General features: G+C 53.3%; 2 protein-coding genes across 2 annotated transcripts; one reads left to right on the top strand and one right to left on the bottom strand.

Annotated features, from left to right (window-relative positions):
• Positions 1-5,209: 5,209 nt before the first annotated feature.
• Positions 5,210-5,545, top strand: J4E90_007941 (uncharacterized protein; the record flags this gene model as incomplete). The annotated part of the gene is made up of 1 exon (XM_051437471.1): positions 5,210-5,545. One exon carries the CDS (start codon positions 5,210-5,212, stop codon positions 5,543-5,545), a length of 336 nt encoding a protein of 111 aa, XP_051288282.1.
• A 2,746-nt stretch (positions 5,546-8,291) lies between these two features.
• Positions 8,292-13,243, bottom strand: J4E90_007940 (uncharacterized protein; the record flags this gene model as incomplete). Its single annotated transcript, XM_051437470.1, has 3 exons — positions 8,292-9,440; positions 9,496-10,145; positions 10,585-13,243. The coding sequence occupies 3 exons, from the start codon at positions 13,241-13,243 to the stop codon at positions 8,292-8,294; spliced, it is 4,458 nt and encodes a 1,485-aa protein (XP_051288281.1).
• Positions 13,244-16,068: the final 2,825 nt, after the last annotated feature.

The following is a 16,068-nucleotide window of genomic DNA, read 5'->3' as shown; positions in this document are numbered from 1 at the left end:
GATCATGAGGTTAGAAAACTAGGCATAATCGGCAAGCTACAAGCCGGGTGCATGGCGACTTTAGGAATTCCCTAGACTCGACGCGTCGCATAGAAAGCTTGCGCGACTGCTCCACGCGTACAATGTCAAGCTGGCAATTGGTCAGGGATATGCCTTGGTGTCTCTTTGAACAACACAGAGGCAAAGGGATCCAGGATAAGAAGCCAGCAGCACATCGCAAGCCGGTGGTTGGTCGGAGAACACCGCTTTGACGCGGAGCAAGACGGTGCCAAGACATACACACGCCCAATCTCCAACCTCTTTTGAAAAGATGGTACGTGGTTATCTTCACCGCTCGTTTATGTCCGGGTCTTTTCTTTAGAGAAACGTACGTACAGGCATATCAGGGAGATACCCTTCTAAAGACATGCTGGTCGATGAGTCAATGTTTGCGATCATGAGTCGTGGTAGACATGATCGTTCAAGGTGCTTTAGACTGCAATGGAGCACTTTGCAATCAGGCATTGTATCCAGGTTTTCTGGGTGTGTTTTGCGGTGTATGACTTCCAGCAGGCATCGTTACATCAAGCTTAACCCATTGAGATTTGGTTGTTGAACACGGACTCCTCTGAGGCCTTACCCACAGACCGTCATCGTACATGAACACGCTTCTAGATTGACTCCACTCTGTTCTCCCAGCCTTCTTTCGGATCCTCGCCTCCAGTCTTTTCATCCTTTCAACGGCTATTCACGTGAAAGACCAGAACGCCCTCCGAGCTGACTAGCAACTGAGGGTGTATCGCAAACCTAGAAAGCACTGCCTCTCTCATGCACAGGCCTTGGAATTCTCCCACAGTGCTAATTACACATCACCATCATCCGACTTTTCCCGCCTTACGGCCAACTAATAGGGCTAGCTGCACGTTACAGAAGCCCCGCGAGAGCCACTTTCTACTCGCACTCGGGTTTTCTGGATCTGATAATGTGGCACCGTCGCTCATTGTCATGCCAGTGGCCGGTAATCGGGCTAGGTTATTTTCCTTCGCTCGCTTAGATGTTGAGCATGAAGCTAATGACGCACGCTGCTGCGCACGCAATTGACAAGTGCGGACTCTCTTCCGAACTAATGGCTCAACTACTTGCAGCATGATAGTGCTTGTTCATTTTCCTCTCCGCCGATGTTGTTGTTGTTTACGTCAAAGTGTTATGGGCGCGTAGGGAAACGACGTTTCGTCAAGCGCTGGGTCGCGATGACGGCCGCAACGGGGTTGTCGCACAAAGTGTGCTATCCCTCTGTTTCCATAGGCTCTACTGCTATTTCTTTGTTGTTCTCGTTTCCTTGTTCCCCACACTTACACTGGTGGGTTTGAGCTTACCGTGCATGTCATATCGGTCCTTTTGCTACGGTTTCGTCACCGCTCATTCGGTTGAAGGACGATGCGACCAACGCACCTTACACCCCGATCGTGTGGGCATATCCTTGTCATGGTAGTAACTCCTGCCAATTGGATCAATGCGGCGATTTTTGCCTTTGTTATAGGTGTAGCTTTGCGAGCATCATACTGCTTCAGAGTTATGTCGCCGGCGGCCATTTATCTGATGCGGATAGGCCACTAATATGGAGTAAGGTGCGATGTCGTAGGTCACTTTCGCCCCACATGCCTAGATTGTATGTCTCCAATTGCTGGTACCGAGTGTCATGTTCAGTGCGTGCGACGTTCAGCCGCTTTTGGTCGACCATATCAGCAGTAACTGCCGCCATCTGAAACTGAAAAATGCATGGAGGCTCGCCTGAGCATACCCCTCTTTCTGCGTCATCAGGCAAAGGTAGGTTCTCGAATACTCGTTTGCGTATGCCTTGTTGCCGGCGCTTTTCTTGTGGAAGCCACGTGCACGGCATATAGCCTTTGGCAGCCCCAATCACTGCTTGTTGATGTTTTTCCGGATCAGCACATTGTTGTCCGGCCATATCAGCGACCCAACACGGTTACGATAGCCAGATTCATGCGTAACACCATCCTTCCGCATCCTTCGCATGAAGAACACATCGTCGCTAAAGTTCTGCTTTCTTTGTCTCTGCTCAGTGTCTGCACGCCTTCATCGGTCTGACAGGCTGCTCGTATAGTGGCCAGCCAAAGGATGTCCACGGCATCAGCCAGACCTTGAGCTTGTCCCCTGATCCCTCCTCCTTTGTGCATATGCGGCTAGAGGTTGGTTGCATGCAACAGTTTCCCGTGCTCGAGCGAAACCTGCCAGTGCCATGCACATGCTCTCTCGGTGGTCAAGCGAAGACAAGGCAGGGCTTTCAGCCTGAGGTCCCGCCACTTCGGTCTTTTCACCTTTTGCACGGGGTGGCCGCCATCTACTGCCACACTTGCTTCAGGTATTTGTCGTAGCTTATCCGTCATTTCATGTTTTCACTCTGTCTCCGTCATCGAATACCTTGCTGTGACTAAGACGTGTGACCCGTGGAGTGATTTGTGATGTCCTCCCAGGCAATCTTTCGTCATCCAGTTTGCGCTGGTCTCGGCATACATGAACGTTCTCATCCGCCTTGACCAACCATATTCTTCTTACGCGGGGACATGTAACCTGGCTGGCCAGAACGACTTGACCCACCGTGAAGCGGCGCCCACCAATCCGCCTCCATATAGCTTAGCCTCGTCATGCACAAAGAGCGCCGGTGACCGCAGCTCCGGCCCACACAAGCACAGCACTCGCTCGTCTCGGGATCAAAATTGCGTGCGACTTGCCATCTAGTTCCATCGCTGCCCATGTACTCGCGGCGTACCCAGCATCGCCTTGCTCTCACATGACGAGAAGTATGCGCGGAGTGCCGCGTAGCAAATTCCAACGTCGAGCCTTGATGAGACTGAGGTTTGCGTACTCAAGGAGCGCAATTCTGGGCATTTTTGCTTGCCAGGACCATAAGAGGCCAAGTCACAGCGTCAGAGAAACCCAAAAGAGGTGGAATCAGCATCGGGTCGATTGATTGCGCAACTATTTGCAAGGTTACTTATGGTCGCAGCAGTGGCCGCAGTTGTCATGTTAATTGTGATGGCTGGTGTGTGGTTCCGTGCACGACGCAAGTCCGTCGTTGGGCCGGATGCCACCACAAGGACACCTCGCTTTCTGCATCACTCGATGTACGCTCACTTTGCCGCACTCATGCCATGGATGCCCAGAGCACAGTTGAAGAAGATGGTTATGAATTTACAGCTCAATCTAACTGAGAGGAAGCAATTGGCTCGGTAATAAGGAAATGTTGCCTTGTTCGACGGCAAGGCAGACTGGTTGAGTCGACTTACGAAAGCACACTGCATCATGTTGCCACTGCATTGACTACACAATATAGCTCAAGCCTTGTTTGCCATCCTTTTGGGCTCACCGGTAAAGACGGTTCTAGTGAAGAAAACCTTCCCATAGGCCCGGTGGAAGCATCCCTCGCTGAGTATGAGCGGAAAGGCAGGCGAGCCAACGCGGATGTGTTCGTAAAAGCTATGACAGATGGCGAGACAACGCCAGGGATACGGCTTCTCCTTTACTCAACCATATACCGCTCGCCACGTCAGAGGATCTCCGATGGGGCATGCTTTGGCTGGTTCTAGTGTGTGTCCGGGGGCCCAGATGATTACCATGATATGCGATGGCGGCTTAGGTTCCGCATTAACTTCACGCCATCCTGTTATCTAGGATAGGAATGCCTGTCAGCGTGCAGGGCCTAGTCAGTCAACAACGGACCGGCCACGGGCATAGTCAGCCGTTGAGTGGGGATATCGATCAGCTGAATGAAGGACCCAGTCCGTGCTATGCAACATGCATGCGGATGTTGCTAGCGTTCCATCCCAGTGGCGATGCTGGGTGACCAGGTGCGAAGGCGAAGACGCATGTCTGCAGCAGAACAAGATAAGGTGACTGGCCAACAGCGTTTCGAGACCATAGTGGAAAGACCGGCATGTTGTGTGTCAGCCAAGCGGTAAAGGTGAGGATCTCTAGTGGACGCAAAAAACAGCCGAGCACCATCGGTGAAGCTCAGTGATGCTACACAGGTTGATTAGCGTGACCACAAACGGAAAATTTGGGGTCGAGCATGTAGCGTAGGAAATGAGAAATGCCCGAAGTACCGTGACCACATGGCGTACTAGTGCGTAAGGAGACAGCGATGCCCAACCGCAGGCGACGATACTGCTTATTCTCCAGGGCCTGGTCAGTGCATCTTGTAACGGTTGACCATAGCTCGAGGTGAAGGGAGTGGAACCTAGAGACTCTCAAGGTTGGCCCGTGTATTGCCTGGTGGCATTTCCACTGAGGTACCAATAGCGGGAGCCATTGGCCAATCGCTTACTGGACCCAGGAAAATATTCTTGAACCGGACTGTAACTCGGCATACACCAAGCAGCACGTGATCGTATCTCGGTTCACGAATGCTCCATCTCATATGGCATGAGAGGCCCGGATTGCTCGACAAGGACACACCATAACGACCCCAAGCGCCAACTAAGGCGTCTTGACAAGGAACATGCGGGATTTTCGCATCTGGAACAAAGGGTTACGTGGTTGAGGAAGCCACGACACGTTGATCCCCTAGCAAATGTGATAACTGTCTGCAGCTGGAAACGCCGGCACGGCCTAGGGTATCATTTCAGCCCGTCTCCGCATTACTCTAGCGTCAGAGTAAGAGGGATCCGTGAATCGTAGCGATATCGTTGGATGGAACCGGGTGGGGTGCTACCACGTCGATGAAAGGATAGGCCACGGCATCAATTTATGGCCTGACAGCGAAGCGGGCTCGGGTTCGATGGATGGCCGGCGAGGCCGGCGAGAGGAGTTCGTTTCGAAGGATAAATAGCGGTACGCTGCTGCCAGAATATCAGTCTCTTCACACTCAGTCCAAAGATCTCTTCCAGTCATTGACCATAGACTCTGATCCTCAGCCAACTTTTGCAACACCGGGCTTGACCAACAACACCTCTCTTGGGTATAGACCATAGCCGTCTTTGCCAAAGCCCTCCTACCATCCAACCATTCTGTATGTGTCTTTGAGGCTCAAGGTTGAGGTGACCCCTGAGCTGACCCACTTCCAGGAACGCGATCGCTGGCCCTATCAAAAAGGTCCAGTGTTTGAACCAACAGTAACATGTAGGTGTTCGAGTGCTGATATCCAAGCGGTTCGTGAACAAGACTAACGTGTTACCGAACATCAGACGTCCAAGCTCTTCCAGCCTGAAACATGTGCTTCTACGACCAACACAGGTTCGTCTGCGGCGACTGGAAGTGGGGCCACTTCCGACAGCACTGCGCCAAGGAGTACCGAATCGGCGAGACATGTGGCATGAAGCTCATCATGCAGACAATTCCTACGGGAACATACTGCAAGCTCTGTGAGAAGATCAACACCAAGATGCGCCGTCGAGCCGCTGAGGTGGACCGCATCGGGCGCTGGCAGCGAGAGCCTCACAAGTTCGGTGCTTCGATCGAGAAGTCGATGGAGATGATTCGCAGTCTGGATGGAGAAATCAATGAGCTGTCTTGCGAGCGCAACCGTAGACTGCAAGCAGTCTACTGAGGTTACAGCGGTCATGGCGCGGGCGTCTGCGGTTTCGTTTCATGTGTACCGCTTCGGTATTTTCTTTTAGTTTGAGGCCATTCATTTTTTGGGTCCAGAGGCGGAATGATGCACGCAGAGCTGGCATTGAGCGATGGCATGCGGAACAGGGAAGGCCGGGCGTTACCTCTTACAGTCGCTTCTTTCTATTCCTGAGATTCTCAGTATTTAATGATGCAATGACCGTCTCCAGTTTATATGATTGGTTGCGTCCTCGATTGTGGTGATTGTAGCCGCTGTGCTTGAATTGGGGGCTGAAGCTGTCCAATCCGTGACCGTCGCGTAGCCGCGAATAGAAGTGGAGAGCTCATGGTGCACGGCCCGGCGAGAGACAATACGGCGCTTTCCCCTCAGTCAGGGAAGGCTGGTCGGGTGTTCGGGCGAAGAATTTGCGCCATGCAGCAAGGTCGACCATCGTGAGATGAAGCGGGCGGAGGGTCGGATTCGGTGGTGTTGTTGTGTCGGAGGACGGCTGGTGGGGTAAATTTCGCAGCTTGGCAAACACGTGACGACGCTAGTGCTCACTCGGATGGTGTGAGCGGGTAGTGCCGATAATGCCCCGGGCTTAGTTGCCTATCCCATAGTGTCAGCTGGTCGGCCTGCACTCACACTGTCATCTTGTGTACTCTTTCTTCCACGTCTTTGACCTGGCTTGCGTTGCCGATGGACACCACGACATGTTCGTTCGTCCGTAAAGCTATCCTGACAGCAACCCGCATGGCCTACCGTCGATCGATCCCCCTGTGTGGCCGAGCTCATGCGGCGCAGATATGTGTGCGTTCTGGATTATCGAAGGGAAGGTGCGTGAACCGATGCGTTGATCAGGTGGGTATGCGCAGTGGTCTGCGAGTACTTCGCCCACTTTGTCGGCGTCGCTCTGATGATCATCTGTTCTCGTGGGTGATCTGTCGTGTTCCGTGTGTTCCATCGTGCTTTTCGTGCGGGCTGCACGGTGTTCTTTCTCGTTCTTCCAGTTGAGAAAAATGCTTTCGAGGTCAGCTAAGCTATACAGTGGTCGTAGTAGGTTGCAACAGTCTCAAGAGCCAGGAAGGAAGGTTAGAAGAGTCGACTTACGTGGCGAACGCTAAGTGGCCTGAATAGCGGCCGATCGCCTTCATACGTCTTCAAGGCTCGACTCCACCACGTTTCTTCTCCGCCATCCGCTACCCGTATCGTGTTCCAGACTTGGTGACTCACCACCCGATGTGCGTTCGTGCGAAGGAGAGCGCGGGTCGTCCAGACGAGAGGATCAAGAGCGTATGGGGCTGCCCAAGGTTCTTGAGTATGCTGCGACCGGAGCCCTACCACGGCGAGTAGGTTTAAGCGCTCGTCACATACGACAGGTTATCACTCGTGTACTACCGCTCCTCCCTCGGGCTGAAAGACGCGGTTAGGTGGACACCTGAGGGGCATACGTTCAGCACGACGACCAATGAGCCAGCTCGACGTGTTGTCAGCAGGACCACTCAGACATGGTTCGTACATGACTTACGACAGAAGGCATGTCTAAAAGCCGCATTTTGGATGTATTGGGCTGCAGTTGAATTTGTGTGCATAGCCGGAACACATGTAAAGCACCGGTTCGACCAATGATATCGCGAGACTGCACTTTTGGATATGCTGGGCAACCAACCCAGTACTTCTCTCATCTCGCTACAGTTCGGTAGTGGGCGACTAACTAAGTTGCATGTACTGGCGATACGTACCGCTTGACGCTCATTCATCCTGCTCTTTTCGTCGTCGCTACAAGCCTTGCGCATAGCGACTTTACCCTTTTGGGTCGATCTTGCTTGCCATAGCGCTCCCGCATATTATCTGCATATCGGAACGGACGCACTACGTGTCCCGCGCCAATCATGACAACATTGAGGTTCACAGTTGGATCCTGCTTTCAACTGCTTTCAACGTTTTCTTGTCTTATCGTCGCAGCAACTGTACCCATCGACAGTCTACACCCAACGTCCAGGCTGCCGTCCCAAGATCTGTGTTACCAAAAACAAGTGTAGACTAGTATTCACGGCGACAAAGGATGTATTGCGTTCGATGCAAGGCCTGTCATAGCCTATGCAGACCTTGTAGGACATGCGAATGTGGTACGTTCTTCGCCAAGGGCTTGACCAATCAGAGTCCAGAAGCGGCATTCTGCCTCGATCGCATGCCGCCGACTTCGCCCAACGAAAACCTTGGACAGCCACGAAGTATGGCACGCTAAACTGCTTCCATGATCGTTAAGATTACCTTGATTTTCTGTACATGATGCAGTAACTCGGAGATTGCAGCTTTTCCAAAACGGGTTGTTACTCCAGGGTGTTCTCGACGGTTCAATACCCAATAGCGCGCGCTCCCACCCCCACCGGCGGCTCGTCTCGCAGCGAACGTCTAGGATGGCCCTTGCTGGTCGGCGAAGGTCTTCAATTACCCCACGTAGAACTCGTAAGGAAGGTAAGATCATCCAAGTATGACAATAGTACCAGAGGTATGTTGTGTGGCAGCTGGACCAAGCGCCTGCAGGGGACGCGAGCCGATTACTGATGCCGTTCAACCCAAACAGGACAACATTGCTTCACACGCAACTCAGACTAACCCATTCTCATGACCATTGATCTTTGATGTTTCGTGCTCGATGCTCGTCGCGAGGAACATGGGCTATGCACATTGGGAATTTTCATGACCTCCGACAATGTACTGCTCACATCACACAACCCATCTACACCTTCTCCCCCACCCCAACATCCCTCAACCTAACCCTCAACCCCCCCTTAGGCCTCGCCGTAATCCCCCCCTGAATCCCCGCCACATGCCCCTCCACCTCAAACCCAATCTCAAACCTCCCCACCAAACTCGCCACGAGACAAGCAAACTCCGCTTTGGCAAACTGCATGCCAATACAGCTCCTTGGCCCATGCAAAAACGTCGTAATGGCATAGTTCGACTCCGCGCCGCCCGTGTTGGCAGTACCGGGCTGCATCCAGCGGTCGGGGTTGAAGGAGCGGGCATCTGGGCCCCAGAGATGGGTGGACGTGTTGATGGCCCACGGGCAGATTACGACGGTTGTACCCGCGGGGACGAAGTGGTTTTGGATGGTGGTGTCGTGGGCGGTTTCGCGGAGGGTGAGGGGGACGGGGGGGTAGATGCGCATTGTTTCTTGCAGTACGGCGTTTAGATAGGGGAGTCGGTCGATTTCGGTCGAAGAGATCTGGCCACCTGGTTGCAGTGCTTCAGACAGCTCGGTGCGGATCTCCTGTCGAAGTCGTGTTTGCACATCAGGGTTTTGACACAGCAGGTATACGGCCCATGACATGGCTGAAGCGGTAGTTTCGTGGCCCGCGGCGAGGAACGTCATGAGTTGGTTTACGAGGTCTTCGTCGCTAAAACCGCCGGATTCCATGGCTACGCTTAAGATGTCCATGCCTTTTGCCTCGCCGGATTGCAGCTTCTCGCGCTTGTCGTGGATGAGATCTCTGGCGACTTTCTTGATGGTGTCGACGGCGTTGCCGATTATGTCGTTGCGCGCCAAGGGAAGATTGACAGCGACCCAGTGGGGGAGCAGATTCAGCAATACTTGGATGAGTTGAGCACCACGCGCGCCGGCGAAGATCTTGCGGTAGGTTTCGTTGAGTTCGTTGGACGGGTTGCTTATGGCATCGAAGTCTTTGCCCATTCCTGCTACACCAATGATGTCGAGAGTGGCGCGGGAAGCCCAATGACCGATTTCGACTACGGATGATTCATCGGGGCTGTTCTTGATGGTTTCAGCGAGCTTCTCGGTAAATTCCTGGGATTTACTCCAGAAAATCGGGTACAAGTCTTTGACGTGTCGGAAGTTGAACGCAGGCATAAGTGCCTTTCTCTGGCGCTACAATCGCAGACACATTAGCTACCATCTTCTTAAGCCCATCATGTATACGCACCTTATGTTCATCCCCCTCCGCCAACAGAATCCCCACGCCCAACAACCTCCCCAACCCCTTCCTCAACCTCCCCGGCTTAACAAACTCATAGCTCCTCGTCACCAGCACCTCTCCAATCGCCTTCGGATTCGTCACCAGTATCCTCGGCTCATTGAACAACCACCGATAATACAACACACCGTCATTCGGCACGTTGTCAATCCAATCCCGCTGCGGCTCACCCGTCGGGTCCTTGTAAATGCGTCGGAAGTGGCCGAGCAGGAAATGGCTGTCTGGCGGCGAGGGTAGATGCCTCAACGGACTCAGAAATAATGGGTAGATAACGATGGACCATGCCAGTTGAACGAAGACTGCGATTGCGAAAAGCGCAATGGTGTTCTTAATGTAGCCCTGCGAGACAGCGACGGCAGGCGCATACCGCTGACTAAACCACGTCCACGCCGCAGCCGCAAGCAGCAGGAAGCGTTTCGGCACCGCCATAAGAGGAATTCTGCGCAAGGGGCGCGGTTGCAGATGTCCGAAAGGGATTGACTGTTTGGGTCGCTCGACCTGCGTGGATGTGGCGAAGCGGCGAATCAAGGTGTTTCGGTAATGGATGACGTAAGGAAGTTGTGTCTGCGCCACGACGGGGGTTGTTGAGCGGCGTGGTACTGTAATGCCAAGTAGTAAACCAGCACAGATAATATATCGTAAGAAGAGAGAATTGAGGTTCAGCAAGCTGTCTTAAACATTCAGCTGCTCGCCCGCACATGCATCGTTTCGATTGCGCGTAGCTGGTCCGCAAAAGTCCGTGCGTCAGAGTCGGCATGTTGTCTTCCCGAGAACGCCCACCTGTTTAGGGCACATTTGCGACTGGCTGGCGGGTTTGTTGTCCCGCGTTGGCTGAGCGGCTTCAAGGCAGCAGGAATGTATACGGATCATGAGGTCGCAAACTGCAGAAGCAAGCGGACGAGTTTTACGGGATGACGTTGGGAATCTTTTCTGATGTGTGTGTTGTGATTAATGCGATTCGCGTTGCTGTATCGCGATACTACGTGGCCGAAAGCCCTAATTACGTTCCTCCCTAGACAGCAAGCTATGCTCATTTACGCTTCGTTGTCGTGTCCTCATTATCGCTTTTCCTTTCTACGGCCGTTGCAGTTGCCTCATCTGTTTGCTTCGTCTTCTTGTTTTCGGTGTCCTCGTCTTCGGTCACCGTGTCTTCGGTCTCCTTTGTCGCTACATCCTTCTTCACATCCTCCTTCGACGGCGTCTTCGACAAGTGCCCCGCAGTCTGCTTCGACCAAAGCTCCGAATACTTGCCAACTTCATTCTTCAGCAGCTCTTGATGCGTGCCCCTCTCGATAATCTCGCCCTTCTCCACAACGAGGATCTGATCCGCATCAGCAATCGTGCTGAGGCGATGCGCGATGACGAAGGTCGTGCGGCCTTGACTCAGCTTGCGGAACGCTTGCTGGATGAGCGCTTCGATGGAAGAGTCGATTGCTGACGTGGCTTCGTCGAGCATAACGATCTTGGGGTTCTTGAGGAGTACGCGTGCGATGGCTATGCGCTGGAGTTGACCGCCTGAGAGACGAACACCACGTTCGCCAACCTTGGAGTTGTAGCCGTCGGGGAAGCCAACGATGTCGTCGTGAATGGCAGCAGCGGCACAGGCATCTTCGATCTCCTTGTCCGTTGCGTCGAGTTTGGCGTAGCGAATATTTTGTCGGATGGTCTGGTTGAAGAGGACAGGGTCTTGCGGCACAAGACCGAGAGCATTCCTGAGACTGGCTTGCGTGACTGAACGTAGATCTTGACCATCGATCATGATTGAGCCGCCGGTCACGTCGTAAAAGCGGAACAGCAATTTCAGCATTGTCGACTTGCCGCCTCCTGTCTCACCAACGAAGGCGATGGTCTGTCCGCCTTCCGCCTTCAGATTCACGCCCTTGATAATGGGCTTACGCTCGTCGTAGTGGAAGTCGACGTCCTTGAACTCGACTTCACCCGCGTAAACCACAATGTCTCTTGCACCGTCTTGGTCGGCAACTGTAGGTTTAGTATTAAGTAGCTGCAGAAGGCGCTCAGCATCAATAAGCGAGCTGGAGATGTGGCGATAGCTGTAGGAGAGAACGTATAGGGGCGATGTCATTGTGTGCCAGTACATGATCAGAGTGACAAGATTGCCGACTGGCTTGCGGCCAGTGACAATCTGCGACATACCAAAGACGCAAGCACCGGCAAACCCGAGAGTTGTCAGAACGTCCTGTGCCGCATGGCCGCCCATAGATCGGAAGTAGTATGCGTATTGAGCGGAGATGGTGTTCATGATGTTCTCGGCATAGCGCTTGTGTTCAAACACCAATCGGTTGAAGTAAGCGACCGTCTGCCAGTTGTGGACAGTCTCATTGACTGTAGAGCTTTCAGTACGCTGCTTTTCGACATAGTCTCTTCGCTTCGGCTGAGAGAGCGTCGTGAAGTAGAATCCGATTACGATGTATGCTGCGCCCATGAAAAGGATGATGAAGGCCATGTAAGCGTCGAACAAGTGCGTTACGTAGTACATGGCTACGAAGAGGTCCAACAGAATGGGCGCAATGTCGAAGAGAACCATCTCGATGAGCGAGTTTAGAGATGACGCCTGTTCAACAGCTTTGAGAACCTCCCCGGAGTCTTTCGAGGTGTGGAAGTCCATGGATAGACCGAGGACATGCTCATATGCGAGCAAGGTGATGCGCCGATACGCGGAGTTCGAGATGACTAAGTTTGCGATGCCATCGATTATGCCGAGCCCAGCATAGCTGTTGATGTATGAGAACAAGATCCAGAGGCCAATATCCCTCCACGGCATGACGCCACTCTGGGTCTCATAAGAGTGCTGTAGTTTGTTGGTGATGATACCGATTTGGCGAGGAGTAAGCAAGTTCAGAACACGCTCTGTCAGCATATGAATGAGTCGTAGACCCAGGCATGTCATGACTTTCCAGTCGTCTCTCGGGAATAGGTAAGGCAAGAACACGGCGAAACCCTTGAGATATCCGAACCAGCCACCCTCCTCTTCGAGACGCTTTGCCTGTTGCTCTTTGATATCCTTGTCGTCATCTTTCGGCGGTGCTTCCTCATCGTCGCTCGACGTTCCAGTAGGTATGGTGCCATATCCAGCGTTGCCGTTGGGTGTTGATGAACCATTCGCTTGCTTTCCTAGCAGAGACTGGCGTTCCTCGTCCGTGCTGATCACCGCCTGCTTGGTGACCAGAATGATGAAGGCGTCAAGAAGCATTATGAGCGAAGCCAACGCCCTGACGCAGTCAATCACGAAAGGCGCATTCTTCTGCCGACCCTTCTCCGGGATGGAAAATGCCGTTATCAGGCATGTCGTAGTCTCGAAAGCGAATTGCAGGACAAACGCGCCAAAGTAGGCGTGCCACCGTAACGCCTTACTCGACCAGAGTATGTATGCGAGCGGACTCCAGACCAGTATCGATCCTAAGCAGCGGATTGCTGCAGGTTGTGGTGCCTCATAGTCCCAATCGCCCATTGACCGACTGAAGTAGTAAAGTACCTCTGTGATGTATGCGACCAGTATCGCGAGCATGGCGATGAGTATGCTCCACCGCCTCTTTGCTGATACTAATCGTGGTTTTTGCAATATGCACAAACTGAATGCGCAAGCGCCCATGTAGTAGAAGCCGACTGTGGGCGCATGCATGTAGTTGAGGAGGGCCATGGCCGGGTAAAGCGGTGTCGCGGGCTCTGGCTGATCCATGGTCGTGGTCGTGATCGTGAGCTCGTTTCTTCGTTGATGTTCCTGTTCTCGTAGCGGCTGTCTTAGACACTTATGGCTGCGCACAGATACACGGTCTGTGCAAGGTCGTGGGAGGCGACTTTATCGTCTCACACGGTTGTTGGAGGCCTGGGGGTAGGTCGCACACCAGGTCTCGAACTGGCAAGGGCAGGCCGCCGAGAGGAAGGTGCTTGGTGGTGTGCGAATCCGGCCGCTGCGAGGAGGCAGAGGCTGCAGCCCCAAGCTTTTGATTTGGTGATATGGTCTTCAGCCGCACCGCCACAACGCTCTTCTCCGCTTAAGAATACCCGGCGAGCTCAGCCAGGAGGATTCGAGTATGTGTATGCTGTCGTGATGGGCAGGGTTGTCTTCGCTTAAGGGCTGGGTTTCGAACAGCCCGCGACGCGTACTTTGCGACAGCCTCCAGAGTTATATGATTGCGCGGCGCAAACTTCCGCGCAGACGACTGTCACGCGCGCTTGATGATTTTGGCGGTCTGTTGATGGACGCGCGATGTTTGGTTGTCGCGCTTTGCGCATTCCGAACTGAAGAAGCTGCGCGCCCTTGTTAGCCTAGTCGGTGTGGCTAGTGCCCGCTGCTAGGTCTACTGCAATCACAATGCAGTCCACTCACCGCCGTCTCCAGCTATCTGCTCTCTGCGGCGTACAGCGTACGACGACACTCCGGTGCCGCCGCTGCTGAAGAAGCGGCAACGATGTATATATAGCGCTGCATTTTCCAAGAGAGTCGCCGGTGAGGCCGCACACCCCCAAATTTCTCTAGAGCCGTCATCAAGCGGCGAGACCCCGCTCTAGGCAGAAGCAAGCACCCAACACAACAGCCATGGCGGCAGAGCGACCGTCGGCGCTCGAGGCGGCAAAAGAGATTCGGGAAAATGGTTCACGGCCCATAGCGGGGTTGGACTTGATGGGCGATGCGGCTCCTTGCAGGTGTCACATCTGCAAGATGCGAGTTCCTTCTGCGCCGGATTGGGTAAGCGAGGCTGCACTTCCTCAGGTACCGTGCATGCATTCTGTAGATCCGCAATGCACGACACGTCGACTTGAATACCATCAACGGCATCCACCCCTAGCGTTTGATCTAGCTTTCTTATCAGACAAGCACACCGCCCAGTCCTCTAGCAGCTTTGCTAGTCATCACGAGAGCCTCACTAGTGACTAGCAGGAGCCTCACGCCGTTGGTCTGGGAGAATGCTGTACCGAGCTTTCGTCGCCACGTCATGACTACGACACCGCGTTTGATATAGGAAAACTGACTGTTCACAGCGCTCAGAAGCGTCGCTGATGCTGCTGCGATCCACCGAGCATATCTGCATCCTCGGTTCCGAAGTCTGGTCCAGATGTCAAGCACGCTTTTGTCAGTACCAGGGTAGCATCGCAAAGCCATCGATTATGCAATGTGGCACGACATCCAACAGATCTAGATCCACTGCGAGATCGGCCCGCAGGATCCGCACGTTCGCATGGCAAAGATGGGGCCATCCAACGACCACGGCCATCCAACAGCGACCCGGCCCAGGGTCTTTTGGGGACCGTACCACACCCCACCCAACACATATACAAAGACTCCAAAGAAACTCCAGTATCTCATCGCAGCGACGCTTACTATTCGAAATCTTTCCCCATATGCCTATTGGTTAGGTTACGGAAGCTGTGAGTGGCTCATCGCTTCGAGACATCTAAGTGCACCACGAACCACTGCAAAGTCACAAAACTCCACCCACAGATCAAAGACACAAAATCCAGAGCTCACTACGCACAACCAACAATTTCATCCCCGCTTACGCCTTGCAACGACCACGATTACCCCATCCAGTAACCCGAGCCCCAACTCCCATCCCCACCGTTTGTCACCATCTCCCCACTGCACCTGCCACCGTACCACCAACGCACGCAGCTCCCTTCGATCCCTGGACGTGAATGCTACGCAACACTCCATGACTCCAATACCACTTGTGACAGATGTGACATGTCACACGTTCTATAAAGAACTATTTCCTCTTCACATAATCAACAATGACTGGTCCTTCGTTCGCCTCCCGCTTCTTGTTCGTTTTGCAGTCCGCTTCCGTCGTGTATGTGAGCCGGCTGGCTATCTCTTATTCTTCTCTTCACATAGCGCGTCGGAAGGATTGTATATAGCTTGGTGGTGGTTGCGGTGGTTGTCTTCTTTCTGCTCTTTGCACCTGTACTTGTACATACATTCCACTCTCCACCCGTCTCTATCCGTCTATCCCAAAGCCACACCCAAGGTCACGCCCAAGGCCCCAAACAGTCCCAGTTCCAGTCAGTGAATACTCCCTCGAACGAGCAACATTTACCCCTCGATCCCTCGGATCTCGCCACCCATAACCCTCAGTCACCCCCGTTTGAACCCGCTCGCCCCGGATCCGACATTCCATTCCGGTTCGATTTCTACAACCCTGGCGCCTGAATCTCGCGTCATTATACCCCGCGTTAGTCCGAGCGTAAAGCACCAACTTCTATCAGATTGATCAGAAGTTGCGCCTTGTTTCAACATCGACTTTCTACCGTCCACACCTATTGTACTCAATACCTTTTTGAATCAGTCTCTCTCCTACAGACCTGGATTAGGATATAACGGTCCAAGCGGCGAGTCACCGACAAGTCTCAGGCGACTACTGAGACCCTTTTTCAGTCTCAGATCTTGGGAGTATATATCCCCCACCGTGTGTTTTTCTTCCAGCGTCCACATCAACAGTTCAAAGTCCTGCGATACAATCCTCAGTACACTCATCCTCCGCAAGGACAAGGCAACTAAACAAC

Source organism: Alternaria incomplexa (genome assembly GCF_024043165.1).
Source record: "Alternaria incomplexa strain BMP 0042 chromosome Unknown scaffold_12, whole genome shotgun sequence".
In the NCBI taxonomy this organism is placed as follows: Eukaryota; Fungi; Ascomycota; class Dothideomycetes; order Pleosporales; family Pleosporaceae; genus Alternaria; species Alternaria incomplexa.
This window is presented reverse-complemented; position numbering and strand designations above follow the sequence as displayed.